Below are 22,286 nucleotides of genomic sequence, written 5' to 3'. Positions count from 1 at the left end.
CATTGAAACAATTTAAATGATGCTTTTAAAGAAATTGTTTAAAACAAATTTATGAATTGGTCCTTACTCCTTACATCATTACATAAATTAAGATATGAGGATTAATAACTTGTTTTAGTGAAATACGCATAGTCTTTTTTTAAGATTATTGTGAAGTTCCCCATAATTTGATCTTTTTATATAGGCTATGTAATGACCCAATGTTTGATGGACTTTTAAAACACTACTTCCAACGAAATTAATAATTCCCAGCAATTTGAACCTTAAACAAAATAATTATTTTATCTAAAAATCATACAATTATATCTAATATGTATTATACTATGGGAGGCGGATAATGGGCCGAATCAAATTAGCCGACCACTTTTTAGCCGAATCCAAAGAGCCGAAAAATCCATGAGCCGACATGATTTTAGCCGAATCCAAAGAGCCGACATGATTATCTATAGCAACGGTTCTCAAACTTTTTTTTGCGTACCACTTAGGTGTATTATTATCAGTCATGTACCACTAATGACTAAAAATAGAGTACAATTAAATATTTTATTTTTATTTTTTAATTATTTCATAGTTTTTAGTTAATTACATTTATTTTTAATAATATGACAGTAAAATAGGTACTACAATGTAATTGTTTTTATTCATAAGTTTTTTAAAATAAGATATAAATTAAATAACAAATTTTCAATGAGATCAGAATCGAATATTTTTTTTTAATTTTCCGTTCTACCTGATCCATAGTGATGAACTAGTGACGAAAGGTAAATAACATGGTGAGAATCTACGTGATTATAGAAGGTATATACTAGCTATAGTATAGTAATAATATTCTATATCACCATTTTATCGATCGATAAGATAAGATAAATGTAGCTAGGTTTAGTATTGATTAGGTCGGTTACTGGTAGAGTACCTAATATAATACCTATACATCAATAAGATTAGATCATTTTATTCAGTTGTAAAGTGTCCGTCGCGAATGTTTATTGTAGTGTCGTGAGTTGTGGTGAACAAATGGAACAAATTGATATTAAAATAATCAAAAATAAACTATTTTATAATGGTTATGTCATGATTAAAAATAAGCAACGTGAAAATGTGTTTTATTGGGAATGTGAAAAACGTAGTCATAAAAAAGAAAAAAATGATTTTGACTATTGTAATGCGCGAATGGTTACACTTTTGACAAATGGGAAACATGTAATTCGAGGTAAAGTTCCTATACATATAAATCATGCACCAGATGCGAGCCGTTTAATTGTAAAAACAGCTATTGCAAATATAAACGATAAAGCTAAATCGACTAGGGAAAACCCGTCTCAAATTATTCAAGACATTCACAGTGCAGTTCCAATTACTGCTCGTCCTTACATGCCTTCAGTAGAAGCAACAAGAAAAATAATTTTAAGAGCAAGAAGAAAACTCTTACCTCCAGAACCAAGTAGCGTAGAAGAAATAAATATTCCTGATAATTTAAAAAAATGCTTAAATGATGATCAGTTTTTACTTAAAGAAATTTCAATTTCTAATCAAAAAATTTTGATATTTTCTACAAAAAATGAAATTAAAAATTTGATTGAAGCTCCATATTGGATTATGGATGGAACATTTAAGACGGTTCCGAATATTTTTTTACAATTGTACACGATTCACGCCCCAGTAGGAACTAAAATAAATAACAAAATTTTACCTCTTGTTTACGCTTTAATGACATCTAAAAGTGAACAGTGTTATGAGCAGTTATTTGAAGGTTTAATTTCAATTTGTGATGATTATGGATATGAGCTATTACCAAAATGTATTATAAATGACTTTGAAAAGGCTGCAATTAATGCCGTTTCCAATATATTTCCCGAGTGTGAACAAACTGGTTGTTTTTTTCATTTAGGTCAAAGCATTTGGCGAAAAATTCAATCGAGTGGGCTAGCCACCCATTACGGAAACGATATTGAGTTTGCTTTAAAATTACGTTGTTTGTGGTCCTTAGCATTTTTACCTCCAGAACAAATTCCAGACGCATTTGATAATTTATCGGCTAATTATTCAGTTCCGGACGTAATAAAAACGTATTTTGAAGAAAACTACATCCGTGGAAAAATCAAAAGAACGTTTAGAAATGGATCAGTATCTCGGTCAGCACCATTATATCCCCCTTCATTTTGGTCTGTTTATTACAATAACGAAAATAATATTCCACGAACTCAAAATAATGTAGAGTCCTGGCACAAGCGATGGAAAATTTTGGTAGGCGCTGAACACGTTGGAATTTATCGTTTAATCATTGAAATGCGTAAAGAACAACAAAATACTTTAGGTAAATATTTTACTTATTTTTATTCTTAAAAAAATGTATTTTAAGTATGGCATAATTCATATTTATAGGTCAAATTGAATTGATTTTATCTGGAAATCAAAGACCAAAACCTAAATTAGCAAGTATAAAACGACAACTTCAAATACAAAATGTTATTGAAGATAAAAATAATAGAAATACTATCGATTTTTTAAAAGGAATTTCCTACAATTTAAATTTTTAAATTTTTATTTTTTATTATTATTTATATTATAAATTTAACTTTTAAACAATTTATTTATTTATTTTTCAATATTATAAATTCGGCCCTTTCCTCGCGGTATGAAATTCGGCTCTCAATTATTTCGGCTAGATGAAATTCGGCCAAATGAAGTCGGCTCTTCGGTATTCAGATTAGTGAGATTCGGCCTTATGTACCACACCCTATACTATACAATACTTATACTTATTAAGTATTATTATTTTAGACATAAACATTTAGACAAGAATACAATAATTTCTATCTTACAAGTTTTTATTTATCATTATAGTTGTTGGAATGGATGCTATTTTGCAATTTACATCACCATAATATCCCAAAAGGTCTACCTACATTAATGAAAATATGAGGTTCTACTTCATAAATTGTATCTATATAATTACAGCATGAATTACCAAGTTCTTGTCTTCTGGATATAAATTTATTTATTCCTGTTTCCAATGTTTCTTTTGTAAATCCTTTTTTAGCAATTGTCTTCATGTTTGGAGTTAAAAAGTTGATATTTTCATTTTTTACCGACCCACATCCATCGCAGTTGATAACTTTTTTACCGGATATGATTTCTTACTGTTTGATGAGATTTTGTATGTTACATTGAGCGTCATAACATTGTACACCACTCATTTCAGAATTTGGGCTCTTCAATATTCCTTTTGTTTTTAAAAGTTCATACCTCTTATGATAGTCTTTTGTTTAAGCTCCATGTATTGCAATCGACTTACAAAATTGTAAAAAATTGTTATTCAAATTTTCAATGTATTTTTGATAATTTTGGAAAATCATAATAGCCAATGCAAATTTCTAATAAAATAGTATCAAATGCACATGTATTATTAACAATGAAAGTTTTGATTTTTTCAAGGTGTATTTATCAGGTGTCGACACTCCGCTTATCAATTTAACAAAAAATCTACACCAGTTGAGATTGCCACCATGAGCGCTAGCTACCCTCAGAGGGCCGAAATTAATGTGTATATTATATTTATAACATAGCCTATGTTACATAGGTACCTACTACCTACATTGGCCGAAATTGAACTCGCCATTACACTTTATTACATATTATAATAATTCTTTTAACGGATACCTTTAATATAATTACACTTCATTTCCTTACTGGCTTACTAGTTCTTATAATTTTTTAAAATCTAATACTCAATATTGATAAATTTTAAAAAAACAATGCCACTCAAGTGCTTTGTACCTGGTTGTGACACTGGCTTGCTTACTGATCGCAAAAGGTTACAGAATGAAGTAAAAAAATATCCTTCGATATTCCATCCCCCTGAGATAATAGATAAATAAATCGTCATATTAAAAACTAGAAGTGTCTAACTGTTACTTGTTAATATAACAATTAGCCAATTTTATATGTAGATTGTAGGTGTTAACTGTTAAGTATTTGTTAGTGCAGTCTGTTGACTGTTGTAGTATGTGTTTTCAAACGAATATTAAGTTTTAAATACCTTACTGTTGAGGTATTTTTTTTTTTTTTGATTATTTAATATTCTTTATTTCATTAGTATTTGAAAGCCAAAATTTAGGTTTTCAAATGAGCCAATCTTAATATAGTCTAATTTTGTAGAACATGGTTGATATTTGGAATAGAAAAATACCAAGAGCAGATAAAACTTAAAGTATTAAAGATGGAGTATGCCAACTTCATTTTACACCTAATGATATACAACTAAAGTATAAAAATAATGTTTATTTCTTGTAAATTCTCTAGTTATGGATGAAATAAGCGTGCATGGCATTTCAACAAAAGTTGGTTGTGCAAATCATCAGCATCAGTTAACAAAATATATTGTGAAGTTTTATTTGAATACAAGGATGATATTTGCTTGCAGAAAATATAACGAAATAGTCTCAAACAAAAAAAAAAAAAACATAAAAACGATTAAAAAAAATTTTAAGAATTGCTAATGCTTAATAGTAATAAAATATAATATAATAATATAATACCTACCTATATTAATTATTATTGTATTGTTTATTTTAACAATTCATACCACCTCGTTTTAATTTAGCCAGCAGAGCATTTGCAACATATAAATATTAATATAAATAGTTCACATTTCATATAAATAATAGGATAAATATTAAATAATACGAAATTTAAAATTTAAAACACATGGGAAAAATTGAAAATAATTGTCCCTCTGAGGGTAGACAACGCTCCCTAGTGGAATATACAAGTGGAGTAATAATTTCATTTATTTCATCAACGGGCGGCGTTTGTGAGTGTCGACACCTGATAAATACACTTTGGTTTTTTTTTTCTTAATGGAGTAGATATATTGCCATTTATCATAGGAACAATTTTATTTGATCTTAGTTTTGATTTGTTAAGTATTTTTTTTTTATTTCTGGGCAAGGGTCTAAGTATTTTGATGGTCTCTTCTTTTTTAATAATTCATTATTTCCTTTTCTACGCCAACTTTCTTCATTTAGTAGACTTATACTCGATGTTTCCGAATCAGATTCATTATCTGTTTTATCTATATTTTCATTTTCTATAACAGATAAAAAATAAATCTTATCAGAATGTTGTAAAGATTACTTATAATGTTTATATATATTATATATGTTTGTACCTAGATCATTTTTATATTTCTCAACTGCATTTGGACTTACGAAAACACGTGAAATATATTTTTTTATTATTTTTAAAGGTTAATTAAAATTATATAAATATATATATAATATGTTTGTACCCAAATCAAAAATATCGTTTTTGTGGTTTGACGACGAAACTGAATTATCCGTATCAGATCCATCGTGGTTTTTATATTTTTCAGCTGACTTTGGACTTACTAAAACATGTGAAATGTATTTTTTATTAGTTGTAATTTTGTAAAGGTTAATTAAAAAAAATGTATATATATATGTTTGTACCAGGGCTTAAATTCAAAAAAAAAATATCGTTTTTCCGTTTTTGGCTATTTAAACGTTACATAATTTTTATGTTTAACGTTATTGTACATTGAAACGTTATACAGGTTTAATGTTTAACGTTATTGTATGTTGAAACGTTATTTAATATTTTCCTATAAACGTTATTTTAATTTTTCGTTTTTTCAATAAATTCTACTGTTATTTTTGGCATAATCATCCACTCTTTTGTGCATATGTAGAATTTCATAGAATTTTTATCAAAGAGCTAACTGATAAGTTAGTGTTAGTTAAGGTGTATAATTCACAAGATAATACAATTTGTACGACATAGAAATTAATAATTTTTCAAACAAACTTATATTTAAATAATAAATAATATAGGTACATTTATAAATCAATAAATTATTGGCTGTTTCCTCTTATTATTAAAATATTTTCCAACATTTGACTGGATAGAGATGATCTTAAGTCAGACAAAATGAACTTAAGACCAGAAAAACTGCGTTCAACACTCACCTAAAATTATTTATTAATTAATATTAATATAACTAATTAGAAAAAAAAAACAACGGTGTTTAATGCTTATAATATGACCATTTCAGTCAATTCATACTACATAGGACATACATTTAAAACTTTAAAAGCACAAGAAATATTTACCTGAGTAGCTGGTACAGCCATAACAATTTCTGCAAGCTCAAATAACCCCGGCATTTCATGTTTCTTTGCCAACCAATACTGAACCCAGTGGCGTACATACGGGGGGGGGGGGGTTTCGGGTTCAAACCGGACCAAAAAGGACCAAAAAAAATTGATATTATTGATGAATTTTTTATTATTAATTATCCGTGTATACACAAACATACGTCATAATAATATGACTATTGAGTATACACTATACTTTACCAACAACGAAAAAAGATTTTATAACAAAATTATGGGTGCCACAATATATCAATCAAAATAGGCATTAAATGTCATACAATTTTGATTGTATACAGTCAGTTAGTTGCATGCAGACAAAAATACATATTAATATTGTCGTTATCTCGATCGACTCGATCGGACAACGGAGAAAAAACCGATTACGTTATAATCGTCAAGTTCGTGTGAACAATTATACGATAAAATGGATTCTATTTTTATAGCACTATCGTAAATGATCATGTTAAACATTTTCGTTAAATAAAATTATGAATTTTTCGTTCATTCTGTTTTATTCTGCCGTTGGAGAAGTTTATGTCAAAAACTAATAACTATTCATTGAACTCCATAAATCATAGGTAAGTATTTAGATAAGATTAGTTAGAGTTTATAACATTATAATTGTTTATTAACCAAACATTAAACATTAAAATTTAAAATATTAAAATTAATTATAAACACACAGACTGGACAAGTTAATGATTTTTTTTTTTTTATATCAGTAAATTAATATGCATACACATATTATAGTATATATTGTATTTTTAAGTATAGTAGTTTTAGATTTTAGATTTTAGTATTGGTAATTATTTTTCCCGAAATGACGATGCATCGTCGATCGCCGATAACAATAATATTATATCATAATATATAGGCAATAATGTTTTATTATCATTATCATTCGATATATTTTAGGTTTTGAAGGTAAAATAAATAGTAATCATGGCTGAAAAAAAACAATCGAAAATTCAATCTTTTTTTTCAAAACCATCCTCAATAATGAATTCATCATTACCATTAACTGTATCTGCATCTGATACACCTATCACTCAGTTCACATCTTCGACTACAGATATTAATCGTACATCTTCGAATTATAACATTTTTGACATTGCACATTACACAAATAAATTGTTAACGCAAAGTGAAATAGAAGAAGTTTTAAGCAAAATTTGGGTCCCCGATATTAATTACAATTTTCCTATCAAAATATCAGTAGTCGGTAAACAACAAAAAGTTTTAAAGTTGAAATTTCAGTATAAATAGCTTATTAACTTTCCCTGGTTGGCCTATTCAGAAGTAAATAATGGTGCATATTGCAAATATTGTGTTGCTTTTACTAAAAATGAAGCCGGTGTTAATAACCAAAAATTGGGAGCATTTGTATTAAAAAAATATGATGATTGGAAACATGCATTGGAAGACTTTAAAAATCATTCAAATTTAGAATATCACAAAAAGAGTTTACTAGATGCCGATAATTTCTTAATCATGCTTAAAAATCCAACAAGGGCAATCGATAAAGTAATTGACAACGCAAAAAACCAACAAATATTGCAAAATCGAAAAAATATTATTCCAATAATTGAGGCAGTGATTTTGTGCGGCCGTCAAAACTTAGCATTAAGAGGACACCGTGATTCAGGAAAAATTGAAATCAATGATTCAAAAGTTATAAATGATAATAATGAAGGTAACTTCCGAGAAATTTTACGATACCGAGCTCAAGGAGATATTGAAATGAAAACCTATTTGGAAAGCTCGGGAAAGATGAAGTATACTAGTCATAGAAGTCAAAATAATATGATTGATGCTTGTAACAAAATTTTATTGGACAAAATTGTTTCTAGAGTAAATACAGCAAAATGTTTTTCAGTTCTTGCTGATGAAACTGCGGATATTTCAGGAGTGGAACAGGTATCGCTATGTGTTAGATATATCAACTCAAACACATTAAAACTTACTGAAGAATTTTTACAATTTGTACCAACTAATGATATGACTGGTAAAGGAATAGCAAATTTAATCCTAGAAAATCTTCAACAATTTGGTATCAATACTCAATATTTACGTGGGCAAGGATATGACGGGGCAGCTGCAATGGCTGGAAAATTTAATGGTGTCCAGGCTCACATTAAAGAAATTCACCCAAATGCTTTATATGTTCATTGTTCAGCCCATTCGTTAAATTTAGCTGTTTCTAAATCCTGTAGTGTACCAGTCATACGCGATTGTCTTGGGACAATAAGTCAAATCAGAGATTTTTTTATTTATCCAAAGCGGAAGTCGGTTCTAATTCAAAAAATAGAAAACTCGTCCGAAACATCATCTAAAAAAACGCTTAAAAGAAGTTGTGAGACTCGTTGGATTGAGAGATACCATGCCGTTCATGACTTTTTGGAACTCTTTGAGTATGTTGAAGAAGCTTTGGAAGATATTTCCGAATGGAATGACAATGATACATCTGAAAAAGCAAGACGACTTAGAATCTCTATGTTAAATTCAGAATTTATTATTTGTTTGTTTGTTTTGAATAAAGTATTTGCATTAGGTTTAGTCTTATCAAAAGTTCTCCAGCAAACAAATATAGATCTCAAAGAAGCTATGTCATTGGCACAAAACACAAAACAAGAACTTGAAGAGATAAGATTGAATGCTGAAAAAGAATTTGGAGACATTTTTGAACGAGTAAAATCACTGGCTGAGAAAGTTGACATTGTGATAAACATGCCAAGAATATCAAAAAGACAAACCAACAGGTGTAACATTCAAACAGACGATCCAGAAATATTTTATCGAGTATCAGTATTTATTCCATACATCGACAAATTCATTAATGAATTGGAAGAAAGATTTACAAATCACCAAAGTACATTGACAAGCTTCCATTCCTTATTTAAAGAAAGTGGTTATGAAGAAGATTTTATATCTCTTACAAAACAGTACAGTGAAGATCTGGAAGATATTGGAAATTGTGATGAGGTATTCAAAAATGAGTTCAAACTTTGGCAACGAAAACTTAAATCTCTATCAGAAACGGATAAACCAAAAAATGCAATGGACGCTATTTACATATGTAATGAAGCCATGTATCCAAATATTTTTAAGTTACTTAAAATATTAGCAACTCTACCAGTTTCTTCTGCCACTAATGAAAGGACATTCTCAACTCTCAAGAGAATAAAAACTTACTTACGCAACTCTACTTCTGAGGTATGTTTAATTTAAATAATAGTATAAATGATTATAATCAAATTAATTTAATGTTGTAATTCATTTTAATAGGGAAGACTTAATGGTCTAGCTATGCTCTCGATCAACAAAAATGATTCAATTACTCCTGATGAAGTGCTGGTTGAACTATCCAATAAAAAAAGGAGACTAGCATTTTTATTATAAATAATTAATTATATAATATATATAATATTCTGTACTCGTATATATTATGTGCATATTAAATAGTATTTAACAGTCATGAGTTATGTAAACCTTTGTATTTGTTTTGCTATTTTGCCTATTGATATTTATACGTGTAATGTGTTTGATTGTTAGAAAAATGGGTAGTTTTAAACAGAAGGTTTTAGTGTTAGTTATTTTTTTAAACCCCTCCCAGAGCAAATTTGAAAGTACGCCAGTGACTGAACCACATTTTCTTTATAAGTAACTCTATCAATACTTGCAAAACCTTCAATTTTTGTTTTTATCTCATTATAAGAATTATTAAGATTAATAGTTGGAGGTATTGTTTGAGCTTGTGAAGTTGTTCTCAGATACATTTCAAAATCATCTGTGATAACACTTGTTTCTAATGAATTAGAATCGTCATCTTGGGCTACAACTAATTCTTGATTGGAATTCTGAAATCAAATATTTCTATAAGTTTGAAATTGCATTCAAAAATAATATTATATTTGTTGTTACAATTTATTAGTTTAACTTGTTTGAACAAACTGATTATGCAAACAATTTACTTAGATTTCCGTGAGCTACTTTTAATTAAAATTAATATTGAATATTAGACATCTAATATATTTTTATAATTGTGTCTAAAATCAGTTAATTAATTGCATTTTAACTTTATTCAGTTTCAATTAAAAAATAAAAATTTACATACATTTTTAGTTTTTTATACTAACCTCTATTGCTACTGCCGTTAACGAGAGGGACTCTTTCAGTGACCATGTTTTCAACAGATGACTAACAGCTTTTTTTTTAGAAGCAGCATTTAAAAGGCACATGTAACGAGGGTCTAAATAAATGGCTGCAAAATAATTCATAATTAAGAAATTTATTTTATATTTTAAATTATAAATCATAATAGTTACAAGATAATAGTTCTAGTAAACTTATCAATCACATATAAGTTATAAATATATTAGGTTGTAACTCACTTGCAATAAAAACATCATTTTCTAACAATTTGTCTTGGCGAATCTTCATAAAATGCAAAACAGATTTCGAAATAGATGTATTGATAAGATTTAATTTATTTTGTGTTAGAATCCAAATTCCATAAAAATCACCCAGTGTTAAATCTTTTTTTTGTAGTAATTTAGTACACAAAAATGCTGGTTGAAGGGATTTTACCTAAATATAAATTAGATACAGACATAAATTAGTGAGTTAGTACTTAGTAGTATGAATTCATAATTGTTGCTTTGATTACCAAATGATCAATACGATCCCAATCTTGTGTACTCAAAAATATAAATCTGTATTAACCAATTGGTGGTCCTTACAAAAAGGTTTTAGCTCAATTAAACGTAATAACATAAGATATGTAGAATTCCATCTTGTAACTATATCAAGAATACATAATTTCATATTTTATTTTTTTAAAATTAATTAATCTTGAAGGTTCTTGTTAAGTACTTGCTTTCTTTTTTGGATCTTCTTAATGTCTACTTCTATATCATTTTCTTTAGCTTTAACTACAATTTTTTTTTCAAGTTTTTCCCAAACTTCATTTGAACGCATATTCAACAAATTTTGTTTGGCTACATTTATTAATTGAATAGCTGAAGGAAGTAAAAGTTTACTATTTTGTAATTCATTTGATGCACAGTGAACTATTTCTAGTAAAGATTCTACGGACATTAAAATTGATATAAATCTCTGAGATGATATTTCTTCAAGATATCCTGTTGCCATCACTCTAGATTTTTCATCACCTTTTGATGATAGTACATTGAGAACTTCACGAATTTCCTTAAAGCGAATATTGATTTTTTTTAATGATTTGTACCAATAAGCCCATCGAGTTTCTACCAATCTTTCTAAATGAATTACTTCTAGTTTTTTTTGTTTTTGTACTTCAACATATAACTCATAGCGGTTTTGGCTATTCATAATAAACTTGTAAATACCTTGTACTGTTTGGAAAAACTCATTTATAGCAGAAATACTACTTAGTGTATGCACTAAACAAAGATTCAAACGATGTGCATAACAATGAATATATATTGCTTGTGGAACAATCGATTGTATTCTTGTTTGAACACCAGTGAAGCAACCACTCATGACACTGGCACCATCGTAGCATTGAGCTACACATTTATTGATATCCAATTTATTTTCACATACAATTTTTATTATTTCGTCTGATAAACTTTGGGCAGTTGATTTTGTCATATGAAAACATCCTAGAGCATGCTCATAAACATTAAAGTCTTTACCAACAAACCGTAACACAAAACTTAATTGTTCTTTTTTGGAAGCATCTTTTGTTTCATCAACAAGAATAGCAAAAGCTCCCAATACTGTCATTTTGTTTAAAATATTTTGTTTAGTACATTCAGCCAGTACCTTTAACAAATCATTCTGATAACTAGGACTAGTATAATGACCGTATCTTGAACGTAGGCGAACTAGAAGTTTATCATCAGCAAATGTTTCTAATAACTCTAAGTAATTGCCCCTGTTGTTTGAAGTAATCATCTCATTGTGGCCACGAAAAGCTAACCCTTGTTTAGCAAGAAATAATGCAGATTTTAACAAAAAATGAATGTGTAATCGATTTTCATAAATATCTTGTTGTCTGGCTTTATTCAGACTGCAAGCAATCGATTGTTGTATATTTTGTTGAACATTATGATAATTCACCCAACGAGTCATACTTAATATATGTTTCTTATTTCTACTATGCCTATTTAAAGTTTGGTTTGGATCTTTCCAGCATTTTAAACCATAATCAACAAATGGTATTTTTCCTAATACGATTCCTGGGTTATTTGTAAGAGATAAGAAATGACGATAAGCAAAACAATAAATTAAATCCTCAGTGATAGAATACTCAATCCAATTAAATTTATACCACACAGCAGAAAACCTACCATTAGTTAATGGGAAGACATTGAGTATTGGTTGTGCAGGATTATCATTCTTTGAAGTAGATATATCACTTGGACTTTTGTTCATGCAGTTTGTATTAATTGTAACATAATCAGAGTTAACATTAGAAACCTAAAATAAAAAAATATGATTACTACTCTATTACAGTACTTAATAAGATAATATTTTACTTACTTCATCTACAACAGCTTCATTATTAAAACTTGTGATATTTACACATGTTGTATTTAATAAATTGTTCGAGTCAGCTTTTGATACCTAGCAAAAAAATAATATGAATAGCACACTCTATTACAGTACTTAATAAGATAATATTTTACTTACTTCATCTACAACAGCTTCATTATTAAAACTTGTGATATTTACACATGTTGTATTTAATAAATTGTTCGAGTCAGTTTTAGATACCTAGCAAAAAAAATATGATGAACATACTCTAATATAGTAACTACTACGAGATATCTTACTTTGCGTTCAAAGTTCAGTCGGGCTGCTGCAAAAGGATTATTAGCTACAATAAGACTAACATCTTTTACTTTTACCTGACTTCCACCATGCATGTTAATTTCATGTTTTCGGCGATAATCATGGTCAAATGAACTACCGCAGGTTAAACATTGTACCTTGGTACGTTTATGTTTACGTTTGTTGTTCATAATAAAGAATGTCAAATAAAATAATAAGGTTCCTTTGAAAATAATTTTAAATAACCATACAAGTACAAAACACAACACAGGAGTGGCGACTGACGAATACGAATGACAATTAACCAAAATAGAAAATATATTACTTAAAACATAATTGTTTATTATTTACACTTATGTATATTATATTTAGGGAATAGGTCTTATCTGATATTTTGATGGGTATTGTAACGTTTTAAAAATATTCTAAAAATATAATAATTCTTGTTAGTTTCTTTTAGTAGTTGTCGAACAACATAATAATATTATACCAATACCAGTAATACCACGCTTGTATAAACTACAAAGTACGTACTTTGAAATGTGCCAACTGCCAGTATGTATGAAGTGTCTCAAATCTAAATGTGTGAGCTCCAAGTACCAACTATCCCACTTAAATAACTTTAATATATCATTATAAATTATAATAATATACACAATAATGGTCATAGTCATTAAAAATAAGACTTTTTATAGTTTTTAAATGTGCCGACTTAAAGTCAATGTAAATATTAGACTAGGGCAAATGCCCAAGTTGCCACCCCCCAAATGACGCCACTGTAGGGAACTGGCAGTGACCCCAAGTGTGGTAGGTTCTGCACTCGTCACACAATTATATATAAATATTCCCTGGAACGCTTGTCGGTCGTACGTCAGTAGATGGAGGTTGGATAAGTAATGAGTAGAACACAACAATTCTGAGTTAGTATAATGTATAGTTTATTATGTTAAGAAAAATATAATTGTACTTAATATTTAATACTATTAAATAAATTTGAGGACAGAGTATAAATGACTCTGCCCGAGAAATAGTTAATTTAAGACTGGGATATAGACTTAGTATACAAGCGGCGATGTTAGGGCGCGCCCCAACGACTAAGCTAAGTCCGGTGATCTGGGATAGTAGACTAATTCTAATCGTACAGCGTAAATAGATACTTGGATATGTTGGATCTGTTATTAAATCCAATATTTTGTCTGTATAACAGGTAGCAGTGCTCTATAAAATAATAATTAAATTATATTTTTTTTTACTTTTTCGTAGTATGTCATAAATTTATATAACTCACCTTTTTCGTCTTTTTTGATACCGGTTTCTTCTCCGGTTTTACAGCTAACCTTTTCGATGTACCTTTTTTTTTGAGATGTTGTTGCAATATTATCCTATAATTAAAATAGACGATAAGCTGATGACGGTTTACAAAATCAATTTTTCATAAAATATTTAATAATTTTTTTTAAAAAAAAAAAAAAAAATGTCTTTTAATTAAAATAATTATATATTATATTGTGATAAAAAAAGAAAAAAAAATGTTTTTTTTTACTTACTTCGGAAAATACAACCGACTCCTCGTCATCGCTTTTAAATGAGTAGCAGGACATTTTTTCAAAATTAAATTAATTTTATTAAAAAAAGTCTAGATTGTAAAATCTGTTGAAGTATACTGAATATACATACTGTATCGATGAGTCTCTTATATATGTAACCACTTCTACTCCTCCTCTTAAGTCTAAAATAATCAGTTCAGCTAAAACACTAACTAGAATAAAATTTGAAAGGTACGTCTTTTCAATTCGAAAAAATAGAATGTAATAACAAGTGCGATTTGTATCTAAAATAATGTAATTGACTTCTACATTTCAATGTCAGATTTGAAAGGTTATATACAATTTAGCAAGGTAAGATTAAAATTAAATAATTGGTTATAGTAAACATGAAATAGAAACGTACGTATATTTTGGAGACTACTCCGCCCAAATAGTTTAATATAAAAGCGGTTGTGGTAGTATTAAGAATTAGACATACAACTAGTTCGTATGTAGAAATCCTGCATATTACATTACTTCATTCCTGTTGCCCTAAGCTGATATTAGTTGGTAGTTGGTTAGATTTAGAATAATGAATATTAATATATTAAATAATTGGATTACGAACATAGTTTAAATAATCGTTTATATATATATATATATATATATTTTAAAGATTAAAAAAATATGTATTTAAATAATTGGTTATAGTAAAATATGAAATAGAAACGTATAGTCGAATTTCCTGTTTACCATGACACGTACGTATATTTTTGGGGGACTACTCCCAAATAGTTTAATATAAAATGGGTTGTGGTAGTATTAAGAATTAGACAAAGTTAAGCTTCACTCACGCATAGACCGATGACATTGTTCTATACTTAACAATACATCGAGCTTGCTTTTATTATATTCAGTGAATAAATAACTTTAAATTCAAACTTCTTACACATACGACAAAGTGGACTTCGTCGTTAAATCGTGCTGAACCATCTTCACCAAGACCGGTTCACTACAACTAGAAGCCAGTATATTTTTTTTCAAGCATCTCCACGCTAACAGAAATGTAAGTACTATTACTTTACTACTATTAACTAGCTTTAAATTAAATATTTACTATTATAATTTTCCACTATAAAAAATGATTCCATTAATAATAGTATTTTACATAATTTACACCACAAATAGGTTCATTTGTATCAAAAATATAACATGTATTTGCGTTACATAAATAAATAAATTTTAGTTTTTTTTTTTTTTTTTTTACACCACGTTAAAAAAAAAACGAAATGAAATATGTAATTTGTACCAGCCCTAAAATTGAGTATAGTACGAAACATTTTGAATAGTTCAAAAAGATTAGTGTGTAGTACAACATTTAAAAGTATGTCATTTATTATAATAATAATAATATGTTTAATTTTATATCTTCACATTTTTTTTTTTTTTCCAAACCACATATACACAGATACATCGTAAACAATATTTTGTGTTGTTACGTCTTACACACTTAATTGTAGTTATTATTATTTTTGTTATAATCAGCTTAGTTGTAGTAAATGTGCGGTATATACACGGAATATATTCTATGGTATATATATATATATATATATATAAACAAAAAATAGTTACTAGCTTTTTCTCGTTTCTTACAGAGTTTAGTTGATATAAATAGTTATAAATTATGTTTTATTTTTTTTAAAAAATAGTATAATATACTTAATAAGAATTTACTTATTTAATATATATATAGAGTTTGTTTTACTTATACATTTATTTATAATTAAAGTATGATTGATTTTATATTTATTATGAATTATTGCTAAACAAAAATTTACTTGTATATATACATTTTATTATAATTATAATTTTAGTAGGTACAGATTAGATTATGCCCCTTTTTAAAATTTTATTTGGTGTGAATTATAAACTTGAAAAGTGGTACAAATTATTTTTTTTTTTTTTTTTTAGATGTGGTGCAAATGAGATATAGTTTTTACATTACTTTTTTTATATTTAAAATAAAAAAATAAACGAATAAATATTTACCTATAATTTCTGATTTTTTTTTTTTTTTTTAAAAAATGGAATCTCCTCAAATCGTATATCTCCGATCTTTGATGGAAGAATTACATTTGAAAGTTTTAGAAAACGAAAAAAGTGTTGATCAAGATGAAGAAAGAAAAAAAATAGATACAAGAGCTTTAAATAAAAAGATTCATAATTTATATAAAACAATCTAGTTGAAATAGACAAGGTTGAAATGAAAAAAGAAACATTTTAGACGATTATAATTTTTCTTATTACCTATATTGATCTAAAATGTAATAGACGTATACGTTATCGTTCCTCAATTTTGAATAATCAACTAGAAGATTTAATAAATAAATTTGTTTAAATAAATCTATTTTTTTTTTTTTAACCTAATTTATATTATTTCTTTAATCTATTTTCCATTTTTTCTTTTTTATACACCTACTTGTATAGAAGTATTACTTTGTTCATAATAGCTTTTCCAAAACATAAAAAAAATGTTTTTTTTTTTAGAAAATGGATTTACTTAACCATATCTTAATTGAAATTCATAGATTGGATGAAGAAATCGATGATAATGATGAGAAGGAAGTACAAAGTAAACATGAACAAAGAAAAACCATAATTTTAATCAAAAGAAAAATTAAAATATTAAGATATGAAAAATACTTAGCTAAAACACTTTTACAAGATATAAAAAAATAAAAATCTTAAAAGAGAATATAATAAATTTGAGAAATGAAATATTACTTGTTAATAAATATTATGATTTGTATGGTTATGTTAGATTTCGAAAACAGACGTTAGCTTATTATCTGCATAGCGATTATTGTACATTATTGGAAGATCTAAATTTATTAACAGAATCTTTTTGTTTGAATCTAAAATGAATTTCTTTTTTTAAAAAACTAAGTACTCATTGTTTATTTAAGAATTTTATTATTATTATTTTTTTAAAAATGTAAAACAAAAAAAACATACATTTATTTATAAATATTATGTGTTTTTTATTATTTCAGTCTCATTATGAACAGAAATATAATAACAAAAAAACAGCGTATGAACACGATTGGAAGTGGACTTATTGAAATAGAAAGATTTAGAAAAGGTTTAAAAACTTTCATAATTAAGAACTGTGAAAATTATATAGATTACAAATTATTTTTTAACTATATTTCACATGGGTTAATTTTAAAGTTAAAACAATCGTGTATTAAAACGTCGATCAAATTTAATTTACACTGTGTGAGATTGAACGGCGACACATGTAACGCCGGTTGACGGATGCGTATGTTTGCGCCGGCGACTGCTTACCCGCGATCCGTGTCGTTTCAATTGTCGTTTACTCGAAAGCTAGCAAGAGAGAAATAAAGAGAAGAGAGTGAGAGAATGACAATGGACTGTATATACGAACCCAACAATGTTTTGTAATAATAAAAGGGACAGACCGATTTATTGAGGTGTGTTCTACAAAGAAAAAAATACAAACATGACTTACGCACTAAGGTTAGTAATAAATTGGTGCTCGACCACAAGTGGATCGGCGGAGAAACAATCAAATATTATATTATATAATAATAATACGTCGAGGACGTTGACAACAAAAAATAATAATATAATAGTAAGCACGTCGAACAAATGACGAATAAATCAAAATAACATAGTAAACAAAAAGAATAGACGTGTGTACGACCTGATACCGGTTGTTTGGTGTTGATAACACGATGATGGTGCTGCAGCAAGGTGAACTGAACGACGACGAGGGCGGGGTTGCAACATTTGTACTACCGTCGAAATGGACGAAATGGTTGACGACGGTTATTCGAGATGGTCCAAGATGGACGACGCGAGCGTTGATCGGGCGCCGATCAAACGCAATACTTGCCGGTTGCAAGGGTTTCACACTCGATGAGAGCTACGCGAATGAATTTGATGTCGCGGCTCAAACGACAACACACAACTAATGAGCGACGGTTCGCACTGCGTAAAAAAAAACCGGGCGGGCGGAACACGTGGTCGTGCGAACGAGCAGGAACTGTCGGCACAGGAGGCCGTTACTTGATTCGTGGACACAAGGATGTGTACGACCCGTCGGTGAGCACAAGGGCTCGGGTGGTTTGCTGGTTACCGACGTAAACGGCACTACGCCGGGTGGTTCACTAACGCGGCACGGCGCGGAACACAAAAAAATGGCGTATTAACGGCAGCGAAAACGCACCGGATCGTCACATAACATTAGAAGTTGCCTAGACGGCTGGAAGACGACGACAAAAAAAAGTATATCGGCGGGTACCGGCGACCGTCGGCCCGACTGCGACCACACCGTCCCCCTCCTCTGGAGTACAAAGTCCAGACCAATCGCACAGTTCCTCGTCGGCGGCACGACAGGGTGACAACACCGCGACATGTGCGTATCGCACACAACCGCGCAACATTTGAATCGCCGATTGTGTACCCAACATACACGTTGACGCTACTTACACACGTCCTATAACACATGATAAACAAGATGTGGCTTTTAAAACTTCGAATGTTTTAGCATGTAATTCATCCGATTTCGCTAGTTTGTTAAACACAAAGTTTGATAAAATATTAGCTGAAGAATCTGAATTTATTGCTAAAGGTTCAGGATGGACACTTGTTTCAATAGATGGGTTACAGTTGAGAATCAATTTAGTAAATCCATTAAAAGGAGGTGCATATTTAGATTTACCTAAATTTATACGAGAAAAAAAGGCTATTATAAACGTTAAAAATAAAGATAAATACTGTTTTAAATATTCTATACTAACCAAATATGATAAGCGTTCTAATAAATCACGATTTAACCAAAAATATTTTGATTTTCTTGAAAAAAAGAGTGGGTTAGATTTTAAATGTATTGATTTCCCAACACCAATAAATCAAATTAAAAAATTTGAACGTTTAAATAATGTTTCAGTTAATGTTTATAGTTTAAATAATAAAGGTACTATTTTCCCTCTGTTTATAAATAATAAAGAAGAAAAAAATCATTTTGATCTATTTTTTGTCAATAATCATAAAACATCGCATTATTGTTATATTAAAGATTTTTCAAGATTTATTAGAAGTCAGAAAACTAAAAAATGTTCTAAATTAATTATTTGCAAGAGGTGTTTTACAACTTTTGGAAATAAACCATGTAAAAGTAAACTTTGGGGTGAAACAGGATTAACTGAACATAAAAAAATGTATAGTAAGAATAAATTAGGAAGACCGATAATGTTTGAAGAGGAAAAGAAAAAAATTCATATTTTTTAAAAGTTATAAAAAAACTTCTAATATACCATTTGTTATTTATGCTGACTTTGAATGTATTTTAAAACCTAAACAGACAAATGAATTCACTAAAACTAGTAAAACTTATATCACACATTTACATGAAATTATGAGTTACGCATTTTATGTAAAAGTTGACTATAATTATCACAGAAAAGTTAATGCAACAGTTTAAAATTCCAACAAACATAATAATTTATAGAGGTATTGATGCGGCAAAAAAGTTTATGGAAAATATGATTGATATTTCAAAAAAAATAAATGATATTTATCAAATTAATGTACCAATGATTACGTTGACTGAAAAGGAGGAAAAAGAATTTCAAATAGCAAAGGTTTGTAAAATATATTTATTATCTTTTGAAGAAAATGAATTATATAAAGTTAGATATCACTGTCATATTACTGGTAAATATAGACAATGTATTTGTTTTAAATGTAATTTTGAAATAACCAACCCATCATTTGTTCCAATTTTTTTTCATAACTTATCTTACGATAGTCACTTTATAATTCGAGAACTTGGTTTTGATGATAAGAATATACATGTTATTCCAAATTCTGTAGAAAAATATATATCTTTTAGTAAAGAGGTTGCTCCGAGATTTAGTATAAAATTCGTTGATACATTCCGTTTTATGGCCTCCTCATTAAGCGAGCTTGCAAAAAATTTACTTGAAGATAAATCAAGGTTTAAAGAAACTTTAAAATTATTTTCTAATAAAACATTTGATTTAGTCACACGAAAAGGGGTTTTCCCTTATGAGTATATTGATAGTTGGAGTAAATTAAACGAAACTCGATTACCTTCAAAATCTGCATTTTATAACTCTTTAAAAAATGAAGAAATTAATAATAATGATTATTCTCATGCTAAAAAAATTTGGAAAGTATTTAATATTAAAACTTGGGTGAGTATAGTGATCTTTATTTGAAAACTGATGTCACCATACTAACGGATGTGTTCGAAAATTTTAGAGATTTATGTTTATCTACTCTTAGTCTAGATCCTGCTCATTATATGACTGCTCCAGGATTTGCTTTCGATTGTATGCTTAATAGACTAAGGTTAAATTAGAAAAATTGACTGATTATAACATGCTTTAATATTTTGAACCCTCAATCAGAGAGGGTATCTGTAAATCAGTTAAAAGATATGCTAAAGCAAACATACCAAACATTAAAGGTTTTGAAACTATATCCTAATAAATCAATTTCATGGATTACATATCTTAATTGTGTAAATTATATGGAAAGTCGATGTTAACTGAGCTACCTTTCAAAGATTTCGAATGGGTTGATGACTTGAACATAGATTGTTACTAAAATTCTGATGATTCAAAAGTCGTATATATATATTAGCAAATGATATTGATTATCCTGAATATTTACATGAAAAACATAATGATTTCCCGTTTTTACCTTTAAACGAATGTCCTCCAAATTCAAAAGTTAAAAAATTATTAACTACTTTATCATCAAAAAAATATATATATATTACAGTATTACACTATAAAAATTTAAAACAAGCAATTGCTAATGGTCTTAAATTAGTAAAAATTCATCGAGCAATCAAATTTTCACAGAGTAAATGGATGGCCTCATATATCGAACTATGTACGAGAATGAGGAGAGAAGCTAAAAACAGATTTGAAAAAGATTTTTGGAAGTTATTAATTAATAGCTTTTTGGTAAATGTATGGAGAATTTTCGAACTAGAGTTTCTTTAAAACTGGTTTCATAGATAAACAAGCAAATAAATTGATGATGAAAAATACTTTTAAAGATAGAACTATATACTCTGAAAATCTTATGGCTATTCACCAACATAAGGAAACTATCAAATTCGATAAAGCAATTTATGTAGGGTCTGCAATTTTAGATGTCTCGAAAATAATTATGTATGATTTTCATTATAATGTAATGAAAAATAAATATAATAATGAAATACGATTATTGTACTCGGCTACAGATTCTCTGATATATAATATTCGAACATTTAATTTTTTTGATGATATTAGATATGATTTATTTCCGTATTTTGATATATCAAACTATCCAAAAGATCATTATTGTCTTAGCGAAAATCATAAAAATCAACCTGGTTATTTTAAAGATGAAATGGGAGGAAAAATTTTAAAAGAATTTGTTTCATTAAGACCGAAATTATATGCTTACAAGACTGAAAACAACGATGAGGTTAAAAAAGCCAAAGGTGTGAAAAAATATGTAATTAATCAACATATGTATTTTAAAAATTATATAGAAGTATTAAATGCGTACATAAACAATATCTCTCTTGATAATAAACAAACTCGTAGAAACATGAATTTTATTCAATCGAATAAACATGTTGTTCATTCTAAAACAATGAATAAGCTTGTACTAAGTGGTAACGATGATAAACGTTTTATAACAAACGATGGGATTAATT

General features: G+C 28.3%; 3 protein-coding genes and 1 pseudogene across 3 annotated transcripts; 2 read left to right on the top strand and 2 right to left on the bottom strand.

The window, feature by feature from the left end:
- Positions 1–70: 70 nt before the first annotated feature.
- On the bottom strand, positions 71–3,314 carry LOC114132854 (uncharacterized; annotated as a pseudogene).
- A 4,182-nt stretch (positions 3,315–7,496) lies between these two features.
- On the top strand, positions 7,497–9,622 carry LOC126550199 (52 kDa repressor of the inhibitor of the protein kinase-like). The gene is made up of 2 exons (XM_050201279.1): positions 7,497–9,389; positions 9,462–9,622. The coding sequence occupies exons 1-2, from the start codon at positions 7,668–7,670 to the stop codon at positions 9,573–9,575; spliced, it is 1,836 nt and encodes a 611-aa protein (XP_050057236.1). The 5' UTR covers positions 7,497–7,667; the 3' UTR covers positions 9,576–9,622.
- Positions 9,623–11,020: 1,398 nt separating this feature from the next.
- On the bottom strand, positions 11,021–13,087 carry LOC126549807 (zinc finger MYM-type protein 1-like). Its single transcript, XM_050200182.1, has 4 exons — positions 12,995–13,087; positions 12,852–12,935; positions 12,702–12,785; positions 11,021–12,638 (listed from the first exon to the last, which is right to left on the bottom strand). The coding sequence occupies exons 1-4, from the start codon at positions 13,085–13,087 to the stop codon at positions 11,022–11,024; spliced, it is 1,878 nt and encodes a 625-aa protein (XP_050056139.1). The 3' UTR covers position 11,021.
- A 4,491-nt stretch (positions 13,088–17,578) lies between these two features.
- Positions 17,579–21,058, top strand: LOC126549806 (uncharacterized). Its single transcript, XM_050200181.1, has 4 exons — positions 17,579–17,789; positions 19,014–19,797; positions 20,774–20,920; positions 20,980–21,058. The coding sequence occupies exons 1-4, from the start codon at positions 17,579–17,581 to the stop codon at positions 21,056–21,058; spliced, it is 1,221 nt and encodes a 406-aa protein (XP_050056138.1).
- Positions 21,059–22,286: the final 1,228 nt, after the last annotated feature.

This window comes from Aphis gossypii, chromosome 2, assembly GCF_020184175.1.
Source record: "Aphis gossypii isolate Hap1 chromosome 2, ASM2018417v2, whole genome shotgun sequence".
NCBI lineage: Eukaryota > Metazoa > Arthropoda > Insecta > Hemiptera > Aphididae > Aphis > Aphis gossypii.
The sequence above is the reverse complement of the archived record's forward strand: the minus strand, read 5'-3'. Positions and strand labels throughout refer to the sequence as shown.